Source organism: Podarcis gaigeae (genome assembly GCF_964106915.1).
Source record: "Podarcis gaigeae genome assembly, chromosome: Z".
In the NCBI taxonomy this organism is placed as follows: Eukaryota; Metazoa; Chordata; class Lepidosauria; order Squamata; family Lacertidae; genus Podarcis; species Podarcis gaigeae.
This window is the reverse complement of record NC_139691.1, coordinates 9,046,059-9,069,956: the sequence shown is the minus strand read 5'-3', so window position 1 is coordinate 9,069,956 and position 23,898 is coordinate 9,046,059. Positions and strand designations below refer to the sequence as shown.

Genomic DNA, 23,898 nt, shown 5'->3' with positions numbered 1-23,898 from the left:
TCTGCTGCCTCTTGCTAAGACTCCTGTTCAAGATACTGAATCCAAGCATGGCTTCTGACCTACTCCTTGAATGGGTAGGGTGGATTAAAATATGCCAATTCTTTTAAATGGATTTTCTTTTGTTGTTTCTTTTGTTGTGGCAATAATTACTACCGTACTTTTGCATAGAGCAGGGGCAAGGAAGCTTTTTCTACCCGAATGCCACATTCCCTTCTGGACAAGCTTCTGAGGGCCACATGCCAGTGGTGGGTGTAGCAACAAACTTCATTTTTCCTTTGTTGGTTTCTACACACTCCCCTCTCTACCCTCCGCACAGGCAGAGAAGAGGCATCAGAATTCAAGAGCACATTGCAGCTAGGCAAAAATACTTGGAGTGAGAAACAGGGCCTGTGTGGGTGTGGCCTGTGGAGAGGGGTGTGGCTTGGGGAGGGTTCCAAGAGCCAGCTAAAAAGGCATGGAGAGCCACGTTTGGCCCCCAGGTTTGAAATTTCCCAGTAATGATATAGCACTTTCAAGGGTCCAAAAGTGATTGGTGTTGCAGTTCTGACCTTGGAAGGAGGAGGATGGCGAAACTTGTGGCCCTCCCAGATGTTGCTGGAATACAACTCCCATCATCACTGGCCATTCTGGCTGGGACCAATGGCCGTCGCTGGGTCCAACAACATCTGGGGGGCACCAGTTTGGGGAAGAGCAAAGTATATGTTGCCAGCACTGGGGGGGGGGGCAATTCTCTGTGTGATCTGGATGAATCTCCAATCTAAGCAGTGCTGCTCCACAGAGGCAACACATGGGCATGTGATGGGTAAGCTCTCCTGAAAGTTAAGGTAGTTCTTGCTAGTTGCTACCTCTCTGCATGAGGAGGGAATTTGCACAGTCTGTGTATCAGGCATGACTGGAGAGAACAATGGGCTTCCTCAGCCTCTGGTGACTCCACTTCCCTGTGTGAGTTTCTGCTGTGCCCTGGCTTCCTGGCAGAGAGTGGCAGTGTTCAAAAGTTCAATGGGCGGTCTTCTTTGAGGCCAGATATTCCTTGTGTTTAGGCAGTGACTGAATTACCCATTTGGGAAGGAGGCAAGATTCAGCATGGGGAATGATGCAGAGTAGCGACAGAGATCTTCCTATCAAGTCCAGCATCCTGTTCTCTCAACCGACTAGCCAGATGCCTGTGTGAATCCCACATAAGCGCAAATGCCCTTGTCTGCTGGCCTCTCTGACTGTGTGTGTTTTTCCAGTCAGGAATAAATCACATGATGTGTGCCAAGCTTTGAAAGTGGTTTCTTCCTAGCTCTGCCACTGTCACACCTGTCTCTTCATGTTTTTTTGTACCCCAGGTTCTGCACCCAAATCGGGCAACACCTCTGTCTTCAAATGCCCCACAGAGTTCCCTCTCATCCTATGGCACCCTTACGCCCGGCACTACTACTTCTGTGTGATGACCGGGAAGGAGCATGAGAAGTGGCGAGCCGTTTTCCAAGACTGTGTGCGCCACTGCAACAATGGTAAGTCAGTCAGAGACTGCCGCTTTAGCCTCACGGTGGATAGCAGAGGCTGCATTCACACAATAGCCTATTCCATTTCCCCCATGGTTTCACTTGACATTGTATGTTTGAGCCTGCATATGATATAAATGCTGCTTCCAGAACTAATGAAATATGGGAATAGAAAAGATTCCAGCAAGCGTTTAAAGGTTAAAACAGAAGGTGCTTGCTGAATCTCTTTATGCAGGTTCCCTGCGGATTATTTGTTTGGTTAACAACATTTGTATGACATTTGACTGTAGTAAAATCTCTAAGCAGTTTACAAGAAATATAAATACAGATTTAATAATAAATAATAAAAACAAAACACCATTCACAATAATTAAAATTAACAGTAAAAGAGATTCAAGCACATTAACATTTCTGTGTCTGGATTGGCTTCCCTGAAGAAGAAGAAATGTTTTAAGTATTCTCCAACAGAGTACAGTGAAGGTGTCTGCCTAATGTCAATAGGCAGGGAGTTCCGAAGTGTAAGGGCCCACAAGTATTAATGTGGCACCTGTAATAGTTCCATGGACTGAAGCAGTCAAGTGGGCTCATATGGGGCAAGTAAACTTGTCTCAAGCCATTAAGTGCTTTGAATACCAATAGGAACACCTTGAACTTGGCCTGGTAACAGATTGGCACCAGTGCAGATATCCTTTTCCCTCACTCTGAACATAGTAGGACTTCGTCAACTGCAGCATGACTGACTAATTAATGGGCATGTATCTCCTACTTAGGGATGCGGGTGGCGCTGTAGGTTAAACCACAGAGCCTAGGACTTGCCAATCAGAAGGTCGGTGGTTCCATTCCCCGCGATGGGGTGAGCTCCCGTTGCCCTGTCCCTGCTCCAGCCAACATAGCAGTTTGAAAGCACGTTAAAGTGCAAGTAGATAAATAGGTACTGCTCCGGCGGGAAGGTAAACAGAGTTTCCGTGCGCTGCTCTGGTTTGCCAGAAACGGCTGAGTCATGCTGGCCACATGACCAGGGAGCTGTACGCCGGCTCCCTCGGCCAATAAAGCGTGATGAGCACCGCAACCCCAGAGTTGGTCACGACGGGACCTAATGGTCAGGGGTCCCTTTACCTATCTTATATTTAACCTCCTCTAGGAAAGGAGAGTGCTCCACCTTCAGAGGTTTAACTGCTAAACAGCGTTTTTACCTCTAGGAAGTTGTTCTTGACATATTCAGTCAAAATCTTCTTTCTTGCGGTATCAACTGTTTTATTCTAGCAGAGGCAAGAAGGAATAAGTATGGAAGAACATTGTGGAAAAGCATGTGTGTGTGTGAATGCCTTATGGATTGAGGCCAATGGCCCATCTAGTCCAGCATCCTCTTCTCCCAGATGCCCCAGTCGGAAGCCTGAAAGCAGGATCTGTGTGGAACAATGCTCTCCTCACTCAGGATCCCCAGCAAAGGAAAGGCTTCTCCAACATAGGAGGCAGAGCATAGCCATCATGGCCAGGAGTTATGGATAGCCTTATCCTCCACAAATTTGTCTAATTCTCTTTTAAAGGCATTCAAGATGGTGGCCATTACTACCTCAGGCAGGAGCAGATTCCATAGTGGAACTATGTGCTGTGTGAATATATATACTTCACTTCAGGTTACATACGCTTCAGGCTACAGACTCCGCTAACCCAGAAATATTACCTCGGGTTAAGAACTTTGCTTCAGGATGAGAACAGAAATTGTGCTCCGGTGGCGTGGCAGCAGCAGGAGGCCCCATTAGCTAAAGTGGTGCTTCAGGTTAAGAACAGTTTCAGGTTAAGAACGGACCTCCAGAACGCATTAAGTACATAACTAGAGGTACCACTGTATTCACAACATGTTTATATTTTAAATAAACCTGTCTCATTTCTTCCTCCCCTTTCTCACATAAGTCTCCCTGCCCAGTTTTCTTCCTTTCCCCCCAAATACAATTCAAAATTTGTATAAACAGGGGTAGTAGTAATAATAATAATAATAATAATAATAATAATAATACAACAACAACTTTCAAAGAAAAACAGTGTAGGAAAATATCCAAACGCCTGCAGGTAACTGCTGCAGAGGTTAAAACAGTGGTTTTCTAACAGAGTTTCCCAGGAAACAAAAAGTTTGGGTGCATTGTAGAATGGCGAGCGTCTTGAGTTTTGTGAGATCTGGTGCTTCTGGGGCTTGAACCTGGGACCTTCTGCATTCAAAGCAGATGCTCTACCATTGAGCTATGGCCCTTGCTGCAAGCTTCTGGCATGGCTACAAAGAGGCCATGTAAAATTCAGTCTCTGCTTCTCATCAGCTTTGAGTCACCCTCTGCCAACCGTGACAAAGTTTGTCTGATGAACTTACATTTTTTGATGGGAACTGTTTTGGATGATGTGAGTATAGGATTCTGAGCAGGCACAGGGAGTGAGCACCTGGTGGAGCAACATGATTTGTCTTTTCCACAGCTGGGTCTCAAGTTGCAGTTTGTTGAGCTCCACAGCTTGAGCCAAAGAGATGCTTTGGAAGAGGGCAGAGCAGTGCCCAGACTTACTAAGTGGGAACACCTCTCTTATAATCCATCCTCAGAATTATCTGTTTACCTGGGGTGATGAATTTGTTAATAGTAGCAGTGTTGCAGTTTCATTTATTTATTTTATTTAATGACATATATACAGTCATGGGAAAAAGAAAGTGCACCTTCTTTGAATTCTGTGGTTTTACATATCAGGACATGATAGCAATCATCTGTTCCCTAGCAGGTCTTAAAATCAGGAAAACACAACCTCAGATGAACAACAACACATGACATATTACACCGTGTCATGATTTATTAAACAGAAATGAAGCCAAGATGGAGAAATCATGTGTGAAAAACTAAGTACACACTTACTGCTTCCATACAAATGAAGAGGCTAAGTAGCAGATTAGGACTGCTAATAAAATGCTCTTGCTTAATTGATCATCAGCAAGTGTGCCCACTTCTATAAAAGCAAAGATGATACAATGCTCTTAGAGAAGCAGCTGCTGCTGCCAGTGAAACTGGGAAGAGTTCTAAGGGCATCTTCAACCAGTTTTAAGTCCATCATTCTACAATGAGAAAGATTATTCAAAATTGGAAAATGTTAAAGACATCATAGCAAATTCACCTCAAGGTCAGACCTGCAATGCTCAGAGAAATTGCCAAAAACCCAAGAGTTACATCTCAGGCTCTACAGGCCTCAGTTGGCATGTTAAATGTTAAAGTTCATGACAGTGCAATTAGAAAAAGACAGAACAAGTATGGTTTGTTTCCAGGAGAAAGCCTCGTCTCTCTAAAAATAATATGGCAGCATGGCTTTGGTTTGCAAAGTTGCATCTGGACAAACCACAAGACTTCTGGAACAACGTCCTTTGGACAGAAGAGACCAAAGTGGAGATGTTTGGCTATATTGCACAGCGCCATGTTTAGCAAAAACCAAACACAGCATATCAGCACAAGCACCTCATACCAACCTTCAAGCACAGTGGAGGGGTGATTATTTGGGCTTGTTTTGCAGCCACAGGTCCTGGGAACCTTGCAACCATTGAGTCTACCATGAACTCCTCAGTATACCAAAGTATCCTGCAGTCAAATGTGTGGCCATCCGCCCAACAGCTGAAGCTTGGCTGAAATCGGGTCATGCAACAGGATAAGGATCCCAAGCACACCAGCAAATCTACAACAGAAGTTTATACATTTTGTTGTTGTTGTTGTTGTTTAGTCGTTTAGTCGTCTCCGACTCTTCGTGACCCCATGGACCAGAGCACGCCAGGCACTCCTGTCTTCTACTGCCTCCCTCAGTTTGGTCAAACTCATGCTGGTAGCTTCGAGAACACTGTCCAACCATCTCGTCCTCTGTCGTCCCCTTCTCCTTGTGCCCTCCACCTTTCCCAACATCAGGGTCTTTTCCAGGGAGTCTTCTCTTCTCATGATGTGGCCAAAGTATTGGAGCCTCAGCTTCAGGACCTGTCCTTCCAGGGAGCACTCAGGGCTGATTTCCTTCAGAATGGAGAGGTTTGATCTTCTTGCAGTCCATGGGACTCTCAAGAGTCTCCTCCAGCACCATAATTCAAAAGCATCAATTCTTCGGCGATCAGGACTTCTGGAGGTGGCGCAAAACGGCAATGGCGGTCCTCTTTACTCTGTGAAGAGGGGCTCCGCGAAAAAGGGTCGTCCACTGCGGCAAAGCGGAGACCCATCAAGAAAAACCACAGGCAGAGCGAGCCTGTGGCCGTGGGACTCGGCGGGCGCCAAAAGCCCCCCCAGAAACAAAGAAGGAACCCCGTAAGGGGCTCCGGAACGTGAAAGGGGGAGCGGCGCTGTGAGTTCATCGCTCTTTTCGTGGATGCAAAGCCGCGCTGCTGCTGCTGATGAGCGCCGACCTTTCTTCTTGAAAACATCGAAATTGGCTGCAACATACCCGTGAGTAAGGGGAACTAAATATCGGACTAAAATTTTGGAATTTGGCTGAAAACGGGAGGCGAGTAACAGGAAGTCCGTCTCCCGATCTTGCTAACTAGATCAAAGCAACGGTTCAGAAGAGCGCTGAAGCGTTTAAAAGGGATTGCAAAAGCAAAACGAGGGTGTATTTGATAGACTTTGTAGTGAAAAGACAAGCAGGAAATCTTTGTAAAATTTGTGGACTTTATTCTTGGAACTTTCTTCCTAATTTTGAACTATGCGGAGTTAAAAGGGACAACCTAGCTGTCGGACTGTCAGTGTGCAAAAGAGAACTGTCAAACTGCTGATACTGTTATTGGAGTTTAAACTGATACATAGACTGAGACATTAACGTTTAAACACTGTTGCTGGGACCTTTCTTGACACCTTGTGGCCTTTTTTCAAGAAATAGAAAGCCCGGGGAACCTTCCTTTTGTGCTCTGGAACTACTAAGATTTAATATAGGGAACATAAGAACTTCAATGGCGGAAAAGAGTTCTCTCCTTTCTTGAAACTTTGAAATAACCCCCCCTAGAGGATTGTGGAGACATAGAGGTCTGGGAACTGTACTTTATTGTGATTTTCTGTGGTTAAATTGTTTACACTCTGGACTTGTCTGACTTATGGAACAAAAGAAAATTTGACCTTGAACAGAGGCAGGTGTGGAATGAGTGGCTCAGGGAGAACAAGAGCAGCTAAAGCTAAAGAAAAAGAAAAGAAACCAGTGCAACTTGTTCAAACAACCCTATCTCATCAACGAAGATCATCTGTCCCAACTGTGCTGACAGCACAGGAGGTGGAAGCTGAAGAGCCTGCTGCAGAAGATATGGCAACTGGAGGATCTGAAATAGTCCTGAAACAAATTTTGGAACAACTGGCAATTTTAAATCAAAAAGTGGACAATCAATCATCAAAAATTGACCAAGCTACATCCTCTATTAGTAAATTATCTGAGCAGGTTTCCCAGCACACTCAGGCAATTGAGAAATTGCAAGGAGCCACGGCTGAAAACTATAAATTAGCTGTGGAAGCCAGTCAAAAAGCAGAACAGGCGAACAAAAAGGTTGATGAGATCAAGGGGGAAGTAAGGCCTCTGAAAAGACAGGTAGGGGAACAACAAGCCTACCTGTCATTGGTTGAATTGAAAAGTAAGGAAAATAATCTCAGGTTAAGGGCCATCCCAGAACTGGAGGAAGGAAATTTACAGGGATTTTTAACACTTTTGTTCTCCAAATTCTGGGGGATTGAGGAAGACAAGGATTTTAAAATTGTGACGGCTTTTAGACTGGGAAAATCGATAAAGAAGGATAAGTCCAGAGACTGTTTGGTTATTCTGAGATCAAGAGAGGAGAGAGACAAGATACTAGGCCTACATTTTAAAAAATCTTTGGAGATAGAAGGTAAAAAGGCTGAAATTTACAGAGACATACCCAAACATCTTTTGGATCTTAGGACCACTTACACAGATTTGACCAAACTGCTGAGATACAACACAATCCCTTATAGGTGGGAGTTTCCGCAAGGACTATCATTTACTTACAAAGGAAGGAAAGTAAGAATTAAAACACCTGAGGACCAACAGAAGTTCTTACATGACCACGAGGAGGACCTCCAGAAAGGAGCCGCAGCTTCTTGGCCACCACCACCACCGGGACCATCTCCAAAACCTACACCGTCTGGATCTGGACCAGCATTACCACCTCCGGGATCGGAGGGAAACCTAGACACCCCACTGTAGGACCCACCAATTAGACCAGGATGTCGTTGCAGCTTCTCAGTTGGAATATAAATAGCGGAAATTCTCCGGAAAAAAGAAGAAAAGTATTTCATATTTTGAAAAAAGAACAATTGGACATTATTTGCCTGCAAGAAACGCATGTGACAAGGCTCCACAGAAAAGTGCTAATTAATAAAAGACTAGGCCAAGAATTTATTTCTTCGGATAAAGTTAAGAAAAGAGGAGTGGTGATATATGCAAAGGAGAGCCTGTCACCGAAACTTTTATTTAAAGAAGAACATGGCAGAATTTTGGCGATTGAAATTCAGACACAAGGAGAAAAATTTTTGATATTAGGAATATATGCTCCAAATGAAGGAAAATCGGAATTTTTCAGGAAGCTGCATGAGATTATGCTGGACTACTTAGACTACAACAACATTATTATGATGGGTGATATGAATGGGGTTGTGTCTGTAAATATGGATAAGTCGCAAAGCGCTAACATAACGAAAGATGGTAGACTACCTAAAACTTTTTTTGAAATGACTGACAATGTGGACTTAATTGACATATGGAGGGTTAAGAACCCCCTAGGAAAAGAAGGAACTTTCTTTTCTGAAGCTCATCTGACATGGACACGAATCGACCAAATATGGATAACTAGAGGACTGGCACCCAAGACTAGAAAGGTGGAAATCTGCCCAAAAACCTGCTCCGACCATAACGCTTTGAAAATGGAACTGAGACTAAATACAATCGGATCCTTTAGATGGAAAATGAATGACACCTTACTAAGGGACGAGAAGATTGTTAAGAAGGCCCAAAAAACTTTAAAGGACTATTTTGAGATAAATTTAAATACCACTGTGGAAAAAAGAACAATCTGGGACGCAAGTAAAGCAGTCATGAGAGGGTTTCTAATACAACAAAATACGATCAAGAAAAAACTCTGGAATGAAAAGAAGGAGAAGATATTGGAAAAAATAAGAGATGGAGAGAAAAAACTAAGATCCAGGCCTAAGTCGAAGGAAGTGCTGAGAGAAGTGAAATTTTTCCAAGCACAATATTTGAAATTGATAAATCAAGAGGTGGAATGGAAAATTAAACAAATGAAACAAAGATCTTTTGAATCAGCAAATAAGTGTGGGAAACTGCTAGCATGGCAGTTGAAAAAGAGACAAAAACTTAATACTGTTACAAATCTAGAGATTGAAGGGAGAATGGTTCAGAAACCCGAGGAAATTAGAAAGTGCTTCCAGAGATATTTCAAAGAACTTTATTCACAAGGGCCACAGAAAGATTCGGAGGTGGACCAATTTCTTAAAACCAACGGATTACAGAAAATACCTCAGGAAATGAGAACAATCCTGAATAGTAATATCACACAGCAAGAAATTGAAAGTGCCATTCAGAACCTTCAATTAGGCAAATCTCCAGGCCCTGATGGACTTACCTCCAAATATTATAAGGTTCTGAAGGACTACTTGATACAACCTTTGTTGGAGGTTTGTAACCAGATTATGGAGGGGAGGAAGGCACCGGAAACGTGGAAAGAAGCCTTCATCACATTGATACCCAAACTAGAAACTGAAAAGACCCAGCTTAAGAACTACCGCCCCATCTCACTCCTAAATGTGGATTACAAAATTTTTGCAGACATTTTGGCAAGTAGGTTTAAAAAAGTGCTTAATGAAGTGATCCATAAGGACCAGGCAGGCTTTCTCCCTGGTAGGCATTTGTTTGACAACACAAGAAACATCATCGACATTTTGGAACTTTTACAAACAAATCTCAACACTAGAGCGGTGTTAATCTTTATTGATGCGGAGAAAGCCTTTGATAACATTTCTTGGATGTTTATGAAGAAAAATTTGGAAGGGATGGGAGTGGGGCGGGGGTTTGAAAATGGAATAGAAGCAATATATTCAGAACAAAAAGCCAAATTGATAGTAAACAATGTGGTGACAGAGGAGTTTAAAATTGAAAAAGGGACACGGCAGGGGTGCCCTCTATCCCCCCTATTGTTTATTTCAGTTCTGGAGGTGCTATTGAACATGATTAGAAAGGACCGGTTGGTACAGGGAATTGAGGTCGGAGTGAAACAATATAAATTGAAAGCATTTGCAGATGACCTGGTATTAACATTACAGGAGCCAGTCTCTAGTACTAAAAGAGTGTTAGAATTAATTTCTGACTTTGGTCGGGTGGCGGAATTTAAGCTGAACAAGCAAAAAACTAAGGTCGTAGCAAAAAATTTGACAACTACAGAAACAGATGAGTTCCTGAAAGAAACAGAATTAAATGTGGTTAAAAAAGTAAAATACCTAGGGGTGTATCTGACCTCCAAAAATTTGAATTTGTTTAAGGACAACTACGAGAAATGTTGGTCAGAAATCAAAAGAGATTTGGAAACGTGGTCAAGATTGAAACTTTCCTTGTTGGGCCGAATAGCAGCTATAAAGATGAATGTATTGCCAAAAATGTTATTTTTGTTTCAGGCCCTACAGATCGTGGACAAGGTGGAATGTTTTGGAAAGTGGCAGAAGGATATTTCTAAGTTTGTTTGGCAGGGCAAAAAGCCCCGAATAAAGTTTAAAATATTAACTGATGCGAAAGAAAGAGGGGGATTTGCCCTGCCAGACTTGAGGTTATATTATGAATCCGCAGCCTTCTGCTGGCTGAAAGATTGGATCTTACTGGAAAACACTGATGTCCTAGATCTGGAAGGGTTTGACAATGCTTTTGGGTGGCATGCATATTTGTGGTATGACAAGGTTAAAGTGCACAAATTGTTTAAAAACCACATTGTTAGGAGAGCAATTTTAATGGTCTGGGCAAAATATAAAGACTTATTGGAGAGTAAGACTCCGAGGTGGCTCTCACCGGTGGAGGCCAAGGCACGTAAGAGACTTAACATGGAGGCCAATTGGCCTAAATATGGGGAAATAATTGAAAAGATTGGAGACAATTGGAGGTTTCAGAGCTTGGAAAAATTAAAAAACAAGGTGCGAGATTGGTTGCATTATGCACAAATTCAAGAGGTTTTTAAAGTAGACAAGAAGGTTGGATTCCAGGTGGAAAAATCGAAACTAGAGACAGAACTGTTAAAACCAAAAAGTAAACTACTTTCGAGAATGTATAACCTGCTGCTTAAATGGAATACTCAGGATGAGACAGTCAAATCCGCCATGATAAAGTGGGCGCAGGATTTGGGGCATAACATTATGTTTGAAGACTGGGAAAGGTTATGGAACACCGGAATGAAATTTACGGCATGTAGTGCCTTGAAGGAAAACATTATGAAAATGATATACCGGTGGTACATGACCCCAGTCAAGCTTGCTAAGATATATCACCTGTCTGATAATAAATGTTGGAAATGTAAAGAGGCGGAAGGGACATTCTTTCACCTCTGGTGGACCTGCCCGAAAGTGAAGGCCTTTTGGGAGATGATTCATAATGAACTAAAAAAGGTACTTAGATTTACCTTACCTAAGAAACCAGAGGCCTTCCTCCTGGGCATAGTGCTTAAGAAGGACAGAACTTTTTTTATGTACGCTACTACAGCAGCAAGGATCCTGATTGCAAAGCATTGGAAGACACAAGATTTACCCACACTGGAGGAATGGCACACGCAGTTGATGGACTACATGGAACTGGCCGAAATGACTGGCAGAATCCGAGACTTGGGAGAAGAAACAATCGAGGAGGACTGGAAAAAATTTAAGGACTATCTGAAAAAACATTATAAGCTGTATGAATGTTAAAAAATGCACCTTTTAGGAAATTCTAGCTTCAGTAATGTTAAATTAAAGAAATGGAAATTAAGGCACAAGAAGTCAGAGATAGAATAATGAAACAACTTTATTGTGTTTAAATGAAAATGTACATGATTTGGGTTATAACACATTTGAAATTGGGTAACATGATAAAATGAAAGATACAACAAGTATTGAAACAAGTTAACAAATTGCTGATGTTATGTATCACAGAGAATGCAGGGTTGGGAGGATGTGGGGAAGTCCAGTAGACTTGGAAAAAAGAACAAGAAAATTTGTAACCTTTCTACTTTACTCTTATAATATGTTCTTTATTCTTTTTTCTGTATTTCACAAACTCAATAAAAAATATTATAAAAAAAAAAATTCTTCGGCGATCAGCTGTCTTTATGGTCCAGCTCTCACTTCCATACATTACTACTGGGAAAACAATGGCTTTTACTATACGGACCTTTGCTGGCAAGGTGATGTCTCTGCTTTTTAAGATGCTATCTAGGTTTGTCATTGCTTTTCTCCCCAGAAGCAGGTGTCTTTTAATTTCGTGGCTGCTGTCACCATCTGCAGTGATCATGGAGCCCAAGAAAGTAAAATCTCTCACTGCCTCCATTTCTTCCCCTTCTATTTGCCAGGAGGTGATGGGCCCAGTGGCCATGATCTTCGTTTTTTTAATGTTGAGCTTCAGACCATATTTTGCGCTGTCCTCTTTCACCCTCATTAAAAGGTTCTTTAATTCCTCCTCACTTTCTGCCATCAGTGTTGTGTCATCTGCATATCTGAGGTTGTTGATATTTATTCCAGCAATTTTAGAGAGAGCTTTCTCTTTTGATTGAATCAACTCTTTTTCTAATCTACAGTAGATGGTTCTGTAGTGAGAAAAAAGGAGAAAAGAACAGAATCAAAGTGTTGCAATGGCCCAGTCAAAATCCAGACAGTTGAAATGCTGTTTGGGACCTTAAGAAAGCTATGCATAAATAAATGCCAGAAAACCTCAATGAGCCGAAGCAACGTTGTAAAGAAGAATGGGCCAAAATTCCTCCACAACAATGTGAGAGATGGATAAAGTCCTACAGAAAACAATTACTTCATCTTATTGCTGCTAAAGGTGGTTCTACAAGCTATTAAATGATAAGGTGTACTTAGTTTTTCACACATGGCTTTCCCATTTCGGTTTTATTTCTGTTAAATAAATAATGAAACAGTGTAATATGTCCTGTGTTGTTCATCTGAGGTTGTATTTACCTGATTTTAATACCTGCTAATGAATAGATTATTGTTATTATGTCTTCATATGTAAAACCACAGTATTCAAAGAGGGTGCACTTCCTTTTTCCTGTGACTGTATGTTGCTGGATTGTAAGAAAACCTCTTAGTGGTTTACAAAAAATATAAAAACAAAACGTCCTCAATTTAAAAAAAGACTAGTAAAAGTAAGATATTTTAAAAGATGCAAGAGATCACTAAAATCAACAGTAGCTGAAAAGAGATGAAATACAAGCAACTTCTGCATGTCTGGAAAGCCTTGCCTAAACAAAGATATTTTTAGCAAGCGCCAAAAAGAATATAGCAAAGGCTTAATATTAATAGGCAGGGAGTGTAGGTGCTGTAAGATTGATTTATTTGGAGTGTGGAATAAGTATTAATGCAGCACCTATGACAGTGCTAGTTCTGCAGATTGAAGCAACAAAGTGGTAAGGCGATCCTGCAAGTAAACCAATCCCAAGGTGTTAAAGGCATTAGTAATAGTAGCACCTTGAACTTAGTCCAACAGCAGATAGGCAACCACTGCAGCTCTCTGAGCAGATGTGTTATGTGCAGACAAGGCCTCACTCCTGTCAGCATTCATGTTGCAGCATTCTGTACCAACTGCACCCTTCAGGTCAAGCTCAAGGGAAGCCCCACATAGAGTGCATTGCAACAATCCAACCTTGAAGTCACCATTGCCGGAACTACTATGACCAAGGTTGTTGGTGCTATTTGTTAGTAGGGCCGGCAGTGTGTGCTCCTGATGGTCACAGAATGAAGAAGGCATGATTCTAGAGCAGATGTTGTTAGGCTCCAGCTCCCATCAGCCCCGGCCAAAATGGCCTGTGCCCAGGGATTATGGGAGTTGCAGTCCAAAACCTCTGAAGTGTAGGTTAGCACAGGCTGGTGTAAAGACAAGCCAGTGCAGAGATTTCACTGGTTGGGCATTTAAATTACTGAATGGAATAACAGCCTTCCCACAGGGCTGGCCCAATACATTTTGGCACCTGAGGTAGATCTCTAAATAGTGTCCCACTCCCCGGCAGGGGAAAAGGGGGGGATGGAAGATCTGCATCAGGAACAAGGGGGAAAGAAAGATCGACATCAGGATCTGCTGCCCCTGTGGATCCTGTCGCCTGAGGTGGTTGCCTCACTGTTCTTCATGGGTGGGCCAGCCCTGCCTGCCCACGTCCATCAAAGCCATTTCCACTGATGTCCATTGTCTGGAGATTTTCTGTTTGAGGGATTCCCAACACAAATATTCCTACATCTTCCCGATGTTGTTGTACTACAACTCCCTTCATCCATGACCATGGCTGAATTGGCTGGGGCTGACAGGAGTTGTAGTCTGACCGACCTCTGGATCAAATCACATGCGCAGCCTTTTGCCGGTCTGGTGCCCTCCAGATGGTTTGGAATACAATTCCTATGAGCCCTAGGGCACAGTTTACCCTTCACTCATGTTTAGTGCCAACCTTGAAGGAGGGGGAGAGGAGGGATACTTGTGCAATAAATTAGTATTATTTATATGGTGTTTGTGTGCGCTTGCACTTGAATATCATTTTTTTAAAAAATGGAACTGCAGATCTGTTGGATAGCTTTTCTCTGAGGCAAGCCTCACACCCACCTTTCTTTGAATGGGCACGCAAATATTGATTGATTGATTCTGAGAATCTGCAGGAGCTGTGGGCCTTTTTTCTCACCTGGGGACAAATTAATGCCTTCCCCAAGCTCCAATTAAGGTGAGCTCTTCCCAGCACCTGCTAGAGCCTAAACCGCTGTTAGCTATGCTCCCCCACCCCGCCCTTTTACTGCTTCCTACTGCAAAGTTGTGCAAACTTTCTGTCCATAGTGGGCCCTTGGCATGCTTTGGCAGGTTCTGGCAGGGTCAAGCATCGCCACCACCCTCTTTTCCCTCCTCCTCCTGCACCGCTCTGTGGGCTTGCAGCCCTGCCCTGCGCAGGGTGAGGCTTTGCTGGCAGAGGGTGGCATTTTCGATGCGGTGATCCCCGCCCATCCTGTCCTCTCCTTTTCTCTCTTGGCAGGTTTCCCGCTGCCTGGGCTACGTGGAATGCGTTGTGCGGGTGGGAGAGCATTAGAATGCCAGGCTAGAAAGCCATCCATCACCCCTCCCCACCCCCTTGGGGAGGACTTCCCTCTGAAATTCCTTTTCCCACCCTGAACTGGGCAGATCCTTCCACGGTGCTTACAATAAACCACCCTGTCCTTTCCCCTCCTTCCCTTTCCTCCCTGCTTTCTTTCAAGCTGCAACGTTTTGAGAGTTCACTCCCAGTACGTGTGCTGTTTTGTTATTTTAAGTTTATGTCCTTTGCAGTCACGTTTTAATTTATTGCTGGGCTCAGATGGCTCAGCGCCACCTCCTTAAATGAAGGAGTCGTCGTTAGGCTGCATGTTGTGCAACTGACCCATGGGACAAGGTCATGTGTGCAAGAGAGATTGCAAGGTTGGCTTTCTGTGCTTTTATTTATTTATTCCTCTTTATGAAAACCTACCACACACACACCTGTTCTTATCCTGGCCTTTCCATCTAGCCCTCAGAAATTGCCCCACACTCCCCTCTCCCTTCACCAGGTCTGTTTTGCACCTTCCTAATGAGTTTTTGCCTGGCTGGAATGTGTCCTTGAACTCTGATCATGCCTCTTGCATGCCTGGACAGAGGGGTGTGCATAGCCTGCAGCCCAAAGGTAAAATCTGCGTTCGTAATGTCTCTGGTCTCGCCACTCAGAAAGTTGCCTAGTAGGAAATGTTCTGCACCCCAGCATCACATGGGGATAGACCCACATGGACTGTGCCCCCTCAACAGACATGTGGGATGGTGCTTATTGGAGCCCTCTGCTAACTTGCTGTGCTCCAGAGGTTTTGGACTTCAAAATCTGGGTCTGGGGCTGATGTGAGCTGGAGCCTAACAACATCTGCTCTAAAATCAGGCCTGCTTCATGTTGTGAGCTTCAGGAGCATACACTGCCAGCCCTGCTGAGCAGTAACAACAACCTTAACCATAGTTGTTCAGAACAAAAAAAAAAAAATCCTTCCAATAGCACCTTAAAGACCAACTAAGTCAGTTCTTGGTATGAGCTTTCGTGTGCATGCACACTTCTTCAGATACCTTCAGATACCTTCTTCAGGTATCTGAAGAAGTGTGTATGCACACGAAAGCTCATACCAAGAACTGACTTAGTTGGTCTTTAAGGTGCTACTGGAAGGAATTTTTTTTTTTTGTTTTGACTATGGCAGACCAACACGGCTACCTATCCATAGTTGTTCAGGCAATGGTGACTTCAAAATCTCCTTGTCTTGCTGGAGGGCAAGAACAAAATTGCTAGTCATCCCCAGGCAGGACTGCAGTGGGGTGGCACTGGATCATCTCACCTTCCAGAATCTTTCAAGGGAGATGCTGGGCAGCCAGCCGTATACATGTTCTCTCTGTGTGTGTGTTCTGCCTGGGAAATGTTCATGCTGGCTTTCGGAACCCATCCACGATCAGCAGCCCTGCACCCCCTTGCGCCAAAATGGAGCCAGAGAAATGTCCTGATGTTCATTCTTTCCTCCACCCATCCTCCTCCTGCCTCCACCCATGGCTGCATTTATTTCCCAAGCCTATCTGAAGGGGACCGGCTGCCGCTCAGTGGCAGACCATCTGTGTTGCATGCAAAAGGCCCCACGTCCAGTCCCCAGTGGCATCTCCCAAGTGGCACTGGGAGTGACCCCTGTCTGAAAGCCCTAGAGAGCAGCTTCCAGTTGGTGTGGACAGTACTGAGCAAGATGGACCAATGCTCTGACTCAGCATAAGGCAGATCCCTGTGTTCCTGTTTCTGTCTGAATTATGAGGACTAGAACCTTAGTTTATGGTTAGGAGGAAGACTGTAGCTCAATGCCTGGGCATCTGTTTGCACACAGACAATCCCAGGTTCAGTCTCTCAACATCTGGGAGGACTGGGAACGTCCCGTTCCTGGAAGCCTTGGAGAGTCATGGCCTGTCATTATAGGCAGTACTGAACTAGATGGACCAATGATATGGCGAATATATGGCAGGTTCCTATTTTCCTAAGGAGATGGTGGTTCTGGATCTAGAGAGGCAGGGTGGTGGTGGTAGAGGAAGTGAATCCTTTCCATAGGATCTCACGCATGTGCGCAGCCACAGAACCTGGCTGCAACATCTGGTGTCTCTGAATCCTACTGGGTAGGAAATAGTATTTGTAACGGGGGCAGGAGAGAGTCATGGCCACATTCTGCGTAGCTCCTTGCCTTCCCTGAGGATGGACAAAATATGCTCTTGTGATGTACCAGGCATCCGGTATTCTTCTTCCACCAGTGTTGAAACAGCTCCTTTTGTTGTTGTTCTTAATCCAGCATCCCTGTTGTTTCCTCCTCTCCCAGAGCCTTGCAAAGAAACCAAAGACAAGGCAGTTAAGACTACCCTTTCTCAAAGGAGAGAGCTCTCTGCCTGTTTCCCTTTCCTCTGTCCCTCTACGGTTTGTCCCTGCCAACTCCAGACTCGGTCATTAAAAGAATGCCAGCTTTTTCTTTTTTCCTTTTACACCTCTTCTTTCCTTCTCCCATTTCAGAGCGGAGTGTGTGCCCGGGCTATAATTCTGGTTGCTGAAACCTTAGTCCAGACCTTGCCAGATCTAGCCACCTCTTGGCTTAACTCTTCTCATTCCAAAAAAGAAAGCTGTCTACTCCGAAAGGTTGGGGGGGGGGGAGAGAGACTGTGGAGAAATGCTCACAGCCTCCCCCTTCCCCAGCAGTGAATCACACAGAGAGGAATCTTGGGCAGCTGCGATGCACCCCTTTCTCCAACCGCCTTACGGGGGTGTTGCTTGTGTTAAAAGATTTTCAGAAATCACATGCTGACTGTGATTCATCCCGTCACATTATTTTTAGTCACTTTCTCTTCCCTCTCCTCCCCCCTGCCCCATGCCAAAATGTGGCAATTTCCCTTTTGAAGGCCTTCCTCCGTCTTTTGCTTTCCAGACAGGATTCCTCTTTTGTGGATGTTACGTCAATTTCCAGAGCGCTGTGATTGTAACTCTGACACTGGCACAGACACAGCCCAGCCTTGCCTGTTTAACTCTTCCTTCTTTTTAACCCTTCTTCCTCTCCCTCAGCTGGTTGGGCTTGTTAGGAAATGTAGGAAGCTGCCTTCTACAGAACTAGGCCATTGGTCCATCAATGTTATCATTGACCAGCAGTGACTCTTTAGGGTTCCAGACAGGGCTCTCTCCCAACCCTGCTTGGAGACAGCAAGGGTTGAACCTGGGACCCTCTCTTTACATGCCTATGATCTGAGCACCACAGCACTCTCTCATCTTGTGATTCCCAGCACCTGGATTTCAGGGGATCCAGTTTGCAAGGCTGTGTTATTGTTTTGTTTTATGGAAGATTTGTCTGTATGGCATTGGGGCAGAGGGCTCCGTTTTCTCTTTCTGTCCTGTCTAGGAGGCTGGGATAGCCTCTCCTACTGGATAGTATCATTTTGATTGATCCTGATTGCTGTAGGTTGCAGTTTTTCAACCTTGTTTCCCCAAATGTGTCAGACTGCAGCTACCATAATCCCTGAGCGTTGAGCTAGGGATGTTGGGAGTTGTAATCCAACTCCATCACAGAATTGTAGAATTGGGAAGGGTCCATGAGGGCCATCTAGTCCAACCCACTGCAACAGAGGAATCTCTACTAAAGCATCTGTGACAGATGGCCATCCAACCTCTGCTCATATATTGGAAGGACTGGGGCAACCCAGTTAGATAGTTGGGGTACAAATTATAAAATTGTTGTTGTTGGTTCAAAAAAGCTACTTCCGCCCTTCAGGGAGATGGAGTTGCAGGCTTCACAGCCCCACCATGTGCGCGGCGGCTGGAGTCCAGCCCTGCTGATTGGGGGGATTCTTGGCCACGTCATCCCCTGGCCAGCCAATTGGCTGGCTCTGGGGGCGTGGCCTGCCCTACTTAAGGCAGGATGCGGCCAGGGATCTCCCTCTTTTTCCCACCTGCCAGCTGTTCCTGCTTAACCCTTCCTGGACTTCAAGCAGACGGACTGAATTCGGATATAGTCGGTTAGGACCAATGCCTAAGCCAATACCCCTCATCACCTGTAACCAATAAAGTTGTGGCCTTATTTAGCCCATTAACGTTGATAATTGTGTCATGTGGCTTTATTTCCACTGGGGGGAGGGGACTCGCCATGCAAAACCAAGGAAGGGGAGTCTTCCACCTCTTGTAGGAGTCTCTTTCACTGTCAAACAGCTCTTAGTGTGAGAAAGTTCTTCCAGATGTTTTGTTGTTACTTGAAGCTGTTGGTTCATGTACTAACCTCCAGAGCAGGAGAAATCAAGCTTGCTCCATCTTCCATGGGACAGTTCCATCAATTGTTGCTCATAAGGCTTGGTTTCCAGACCCATGATTATCTTGGTTTTCCTCCTCTGCACACATTCCAGCTTGTCAGTGTCCTTAAACTGTGGTGATCAGAACTGGACACAATATTCTAGGTGTGGTACTATTACTTCCCTTGAGGACAATGGGACTTGTAATCAAATGGCTTCTGGCAGGGGATGGTGGGAGTTGTAATACAACATCTGGGAACCCATGGTTAAAGAACACTGCTCACTGCTCTAAGAGACACAGAGTTGACGCTCCCCCCCCCAAAAAAAAATAAAAGCACCTTCCCCTTTTCTCTTCCAGGTATTTCTGAAGACAACAAGGTAGAGGCTCCTGCATTCACTGATGCCGTTCGCATGTACCGCCAGTCTAAGGACCAGTATGGCACATGGGACATGCTTTGTGGCAATGAAGCACAGGTGCGTCTTTGAGGGAGCAGCCCAGGAAATTAATTCCTAGGTATGCTTGATGACCTGAGGTCATAAGAACATCGGAAGCAGCCTTATACTGAGTCAGAACAGTGGTCCTTCTTGCTCAGTATTGTCTACTTTGACTGGCAGATGCTCTCCAGGATTTCAGAAGGGAGTCTCTCCCAGCCCCACCTGGAGATTCACTGCCAGTCAGTGCAGACAGTACTGGGCTAAATGAACCAACAATCTGGCCCAGTTTAAGCCAGCTTCCTTTGTTTCTACCTCCCAGTGTGTGACCAGTGCTGTCACCTGCCTTGGCACTGGTTTTGCCATCACTAAGGCACCAGGCAAAGGTATTTCTTTTGTACCTACAGGAGTTCAGGTAGCACCAATGACTGGATGTTTTTAACCCAACTATGTTTTATGGATCGGTCTTATTATATCTTAGTCTCATTGTGAATTGTTTCAGGGCTTTTCATTGTGGGAAGCAATACAATAAATCAAACCAACCTTTCCTTACCTTTATACCCAATCCAGGTCTTGAGCAACTTAGTGATGGAGGAACTTCTTCCTGAGCTGAAGAACATGATTGGGCCCCGCCTGAAGGGCAAAATCCAAGAGAGACACAGAGTTTGGATCCAGGTGAGTGTGCGCTGACATGCATCAGGTCACACTCTGTAATATGTAAACGTATGGAACTCTCTGCTGCAAGGTTCCAAGTTTGATCCCTGGCATCACCAGGTGGGGTTGAGAGACATTTCCCACTTCAAACTCTGGATAGCCACTATCAGTCAGTGTAGACAATACAGAGCTAGGTCTGTATTGGTATTGGTCTGACTTTGTATAAGGCAGATTCCTATGTCCCAATGTTGCTCCAGGAATGTGGGAACCTCTGGCTCTCTGAATGTTGTTGAACTATAACTCCCATCATCCCTGACCATTGGCCTGGCTGGAGCATGCGGGAATTGGACCCCTGCCACATCTGGAACTCCACAGGTTCCTCAGCTCTGTCTCCCTACTTCTCTTATGAATGGAAAACAGGATTTCTCCAACAGAAATTTCTCCATGCATTTGTGGGCCTGTCCATTTCCAGGCTACATTCAGTCAAAAAAACCCCCAAACAAACAAAGACCACGCTTTTAGCTGTAAGATAATTATGGCCCAGAATGTCAAAAGACCTCGGGTGGGAAGAAAATATATATACTGTTTGAAAAACCAGGATAAATATTTCCCTGTGAGCCATTTTTAAAAATAGATTTGCAGAAAACTCCCTTTTAAACAAATATTCAGCTCCCGGTGGCTGCCTTCCAAACACTGCAGTATAATGAGGACATTCCCTCCAGCACACCAAAGCCCTGTGTGGAAGAGTAAAAAAAAACCCTCACAAGACCCCTTTCGCATGCACCTTCTCCAAATTTCTTAATACTTCCTTATTTATATGTAGGGCTGCAGGTGTGCCCTGTGATTCTGTGCCGGGAGAAGTCACAGGAATTTATAATCGGGCTCAGAATTAATCCTCCTGTACATCTCAGCATTCTTCATGTATCTATCTATATCTGTATGCATACATACATACATACATACATACATACATACATATATGTGTGTGTGTGCGCGTGCGTGCGTTATACACACACACATAGATACTGCTTTTCTTCTAGAAAAAAAGATGCCAGTACTGTATACACTTGAGCGTCCCCAGAAAAAAAGCTCTGTCTATATCTATATCTATAGCATTTTCGGGTTGCGCTCCACGGTGACCTGGAAGTAACAGAGCACATTACTTCCAGATTTCGCAGCTCGCGCATGCACAGACGCTCAAAATGACGTCACGTGCATGCGTGGAAGCGGCAAATCACGATCTGCGGATGTGGGTTGCGTTCGCTTCAGGATGCGAGCAGGGCTCCGGAACGGATCCCGTTCACATCCAGAGGTACCACTCTATTCAGGTTTCTAGTCCTTATGAAAGTTTGTGTAGATGTCCTTGAAAGTGCAGTTAAAAAAATGCAGCTGAGGAAGACTTGTGGGCAGTGTTTATTAACATTGAAATTTTAAGTTAAGGGATAGTCATAGATCACAGAATCAGAGTTGGAGGGGACTACGTGGGTCTAGTCCTACTCTCTGCAATGCAGTCTTATTGTTAATATCAGCTGGCAAGGTTTTGGTCTCCCCCCCCCCCTTTTGTTATGCTCGCAAATAAAAATCCTTTAATAATCAGAGTGTGAGAGTTCAGGTGATATTTCAGGACCTGCTATCATGCCACTGTTTTTTCCTTTCATTCTAGCAGTGGGGGAAAAATATGTGTTGCTTTGCAGAAGAGATGTGGGACTTGTGGCCCTCAATATCTTGCTTGACGTCAGCCCCATCATCCCTGACCATTAGCCATGTTGGCTGGGGCAGATGGGAATTGGAGTCCAAGAGCTTTGGATGGGCCACAGGTTTCTGCCCCTGTTCTAGGGAAAGGAGTATAAAATCATGCCAATGGTAGAGATTTGTGTGGCCTGGTCTACTCCAATTAAGGGGCACAGAATTTAGATTCCTTGAGTGCACATTTTTTATCTCAACTTTTAACAGCTTCTCATTTTATTTTTGCTTTTCCTTAACAATAGAACAAATTAATATGATCAATAGAATGGGGGAGAGGCAGAGAAAGATCAACAAGGGGTCATAGCAATTTGTATCATACACTTAAAGTAAATACTATTTGTACAAATTTAAAAAGAAGTACGGTAATAGGTGTTCGGATGGGGGAGGGAATGAGAAAAAATGGGGGGGGGATGGGTTCCCACAGAGCCTGATGGGCATATACTCTGTGCAAACAATTCTAAGTACAAATCCCAGAGTGAAAATATTTTAACTTTCTCTCTGTTTTTGGTTTCCCCCATAGAACAAGTAATTCTAATTTATTAATCTCGCCACCCCTGCCCATGTACACGTGTTCTGTTGCGAGCTGCAGAGCATATCTTGCCTTTGCTGAAATAACCTTGATGTTTTATTATGTGTTGGAAGCCTCCCAGAGTGGCTGGGGCACCCCAGCTAGATGGTTGGGGGTAGAAGGAGGAGTTGCCTGTCTCTTGATGGCTCCTAAGAAGGATGCTCTCCCTGCAACCTTCCATCTTATCCCCAAAACTTTGAGAGCCAGCGTGGTGTAGTGGTTAAGAGCGGCAGTCACATAATCTGGGGAACCGGGTTCGCGTCTCCGCTCCTCCACATGCAGCTGCTGGGTGACCTTGGGCCAGTCACACTTCTCTGAAGTCTCTCAGCCCCACTCACTTCACAGAGTGTTTGTTGTGGGGGAGGAAGGGAAAGGAGAATGTTAGCCGCTTTGAGACTCCTTAAAGGGAGTGAAAGGCGGGATATCAAATCCAAACTCCTCCTCTTCTTCTTCAAAAAACCCTTCCCCATCTTTTCCTAGGTCTCTGACGCTGTGTATAGGATGGTCTACGACCAGACCAAAGTCCAGTACGACGAAGCTGTGGTTAAATGCGAGGTTGAGAAGCCTGGGATGACCAGCACCATCCGCACAGATATGGATCAGATCATCCAATCGAAGGAGCACCTGGCCAGCAAAATCCGAGGTAGGGGATGGAGAGAGACCCTTTGCTTTGTGGACAGGGCCGTGTCTCAGGGCAGAGCCCATGCATGAGGTCCAAAGTTCAGTCCCCAATGGCATGTCCAGTAAGGGCTGGGAAGGACTCCAGTCTGAAACCCAGCAGGAGCCAGCCAGTGTAGGCAACACTGAATTAAATGGACCAATAGCCTGACTCAGTGTATAGCAGCATTTTATGAAAGGAAGAGATGTAGCTCTGTGGTAGAACATTGGCTTTGTACACTGGTTCAATCTCGGTTCAATCCCTGGCATCAACAGGGGGGTTGGAAGAGACCTTGTTTTGAAATCATGGAGTGCTGCTGCCAGTCAGTGTAGACAATAATGAGGTAGAGGGACCAGCTGTCTGACTTAGCATGAGACATCTTCAAACTGTTAGACTAGTGATTCTCAAAAGCTTTTGCTCTGGGCTACACTTTAAGAATATATTTTTTCTTGTGTCACACAAGAGATTTTTTTTTTTTTTGAGACATTGGAAAACACAACTAGGATTGTCCACATTGTCATTTGATGCTCTTGATCTCATTTTGAAAGATACTTATCCATATTGTGCAAATAAAAATAATAATCTTTTTTATACTATACTACACTACACTACACTATATTATACCATACCATACCATACCATACCATACCATACCATACCATACCATACCATACTATACTGGCAGCAACCATTTTAGGCATGTCCACTTGGTGTATGATCATCAACATACGGGTCCTTTTGATCCCGGAAGTGGGCAGAATGGTGGCAGAGGATGCTTATGCATGCTCCGCCAACATGCGCAGTGGCCGGGG

The 23,898-nt window shown here is 44.5% G+C and overlaps 1 protein-coding gene across 1 annotated transcript in view; it reads left to right on the top strand.

The window, feature by feature from the left end:
• NIBAN2 (niban apoptosis regulator 2) overlaps nucleotides 1-23,898 on the top strand; it is a 103,182-nt gene that overhangs the window by 65,993 nt on the left and 13,291 nt on the right. Inside the window, exons 5-8 of the mRNA XM_083721732.1 lie at nucleotides 1,332-1,499; nucleotides 19,387-19,502; nucleotides 20,031-20,135; nucleotides 22,909-23,071. Coding sequence (XP_083577858.1) covers nucleotides 1,332-1,499; nucleotides 19,387-19,502; nucleotides 20,031-20,135; nucleotides 22,909-23,071 — 552 coding nt within the window. The remainder of the gene's footprint in view (nucleotides 1-1,331; nucleotides 1,500-19,386; nucleotides 19,503-20,030; nucleotides 20,136-22,908; nucleotides 23,072-23,898) is intronic.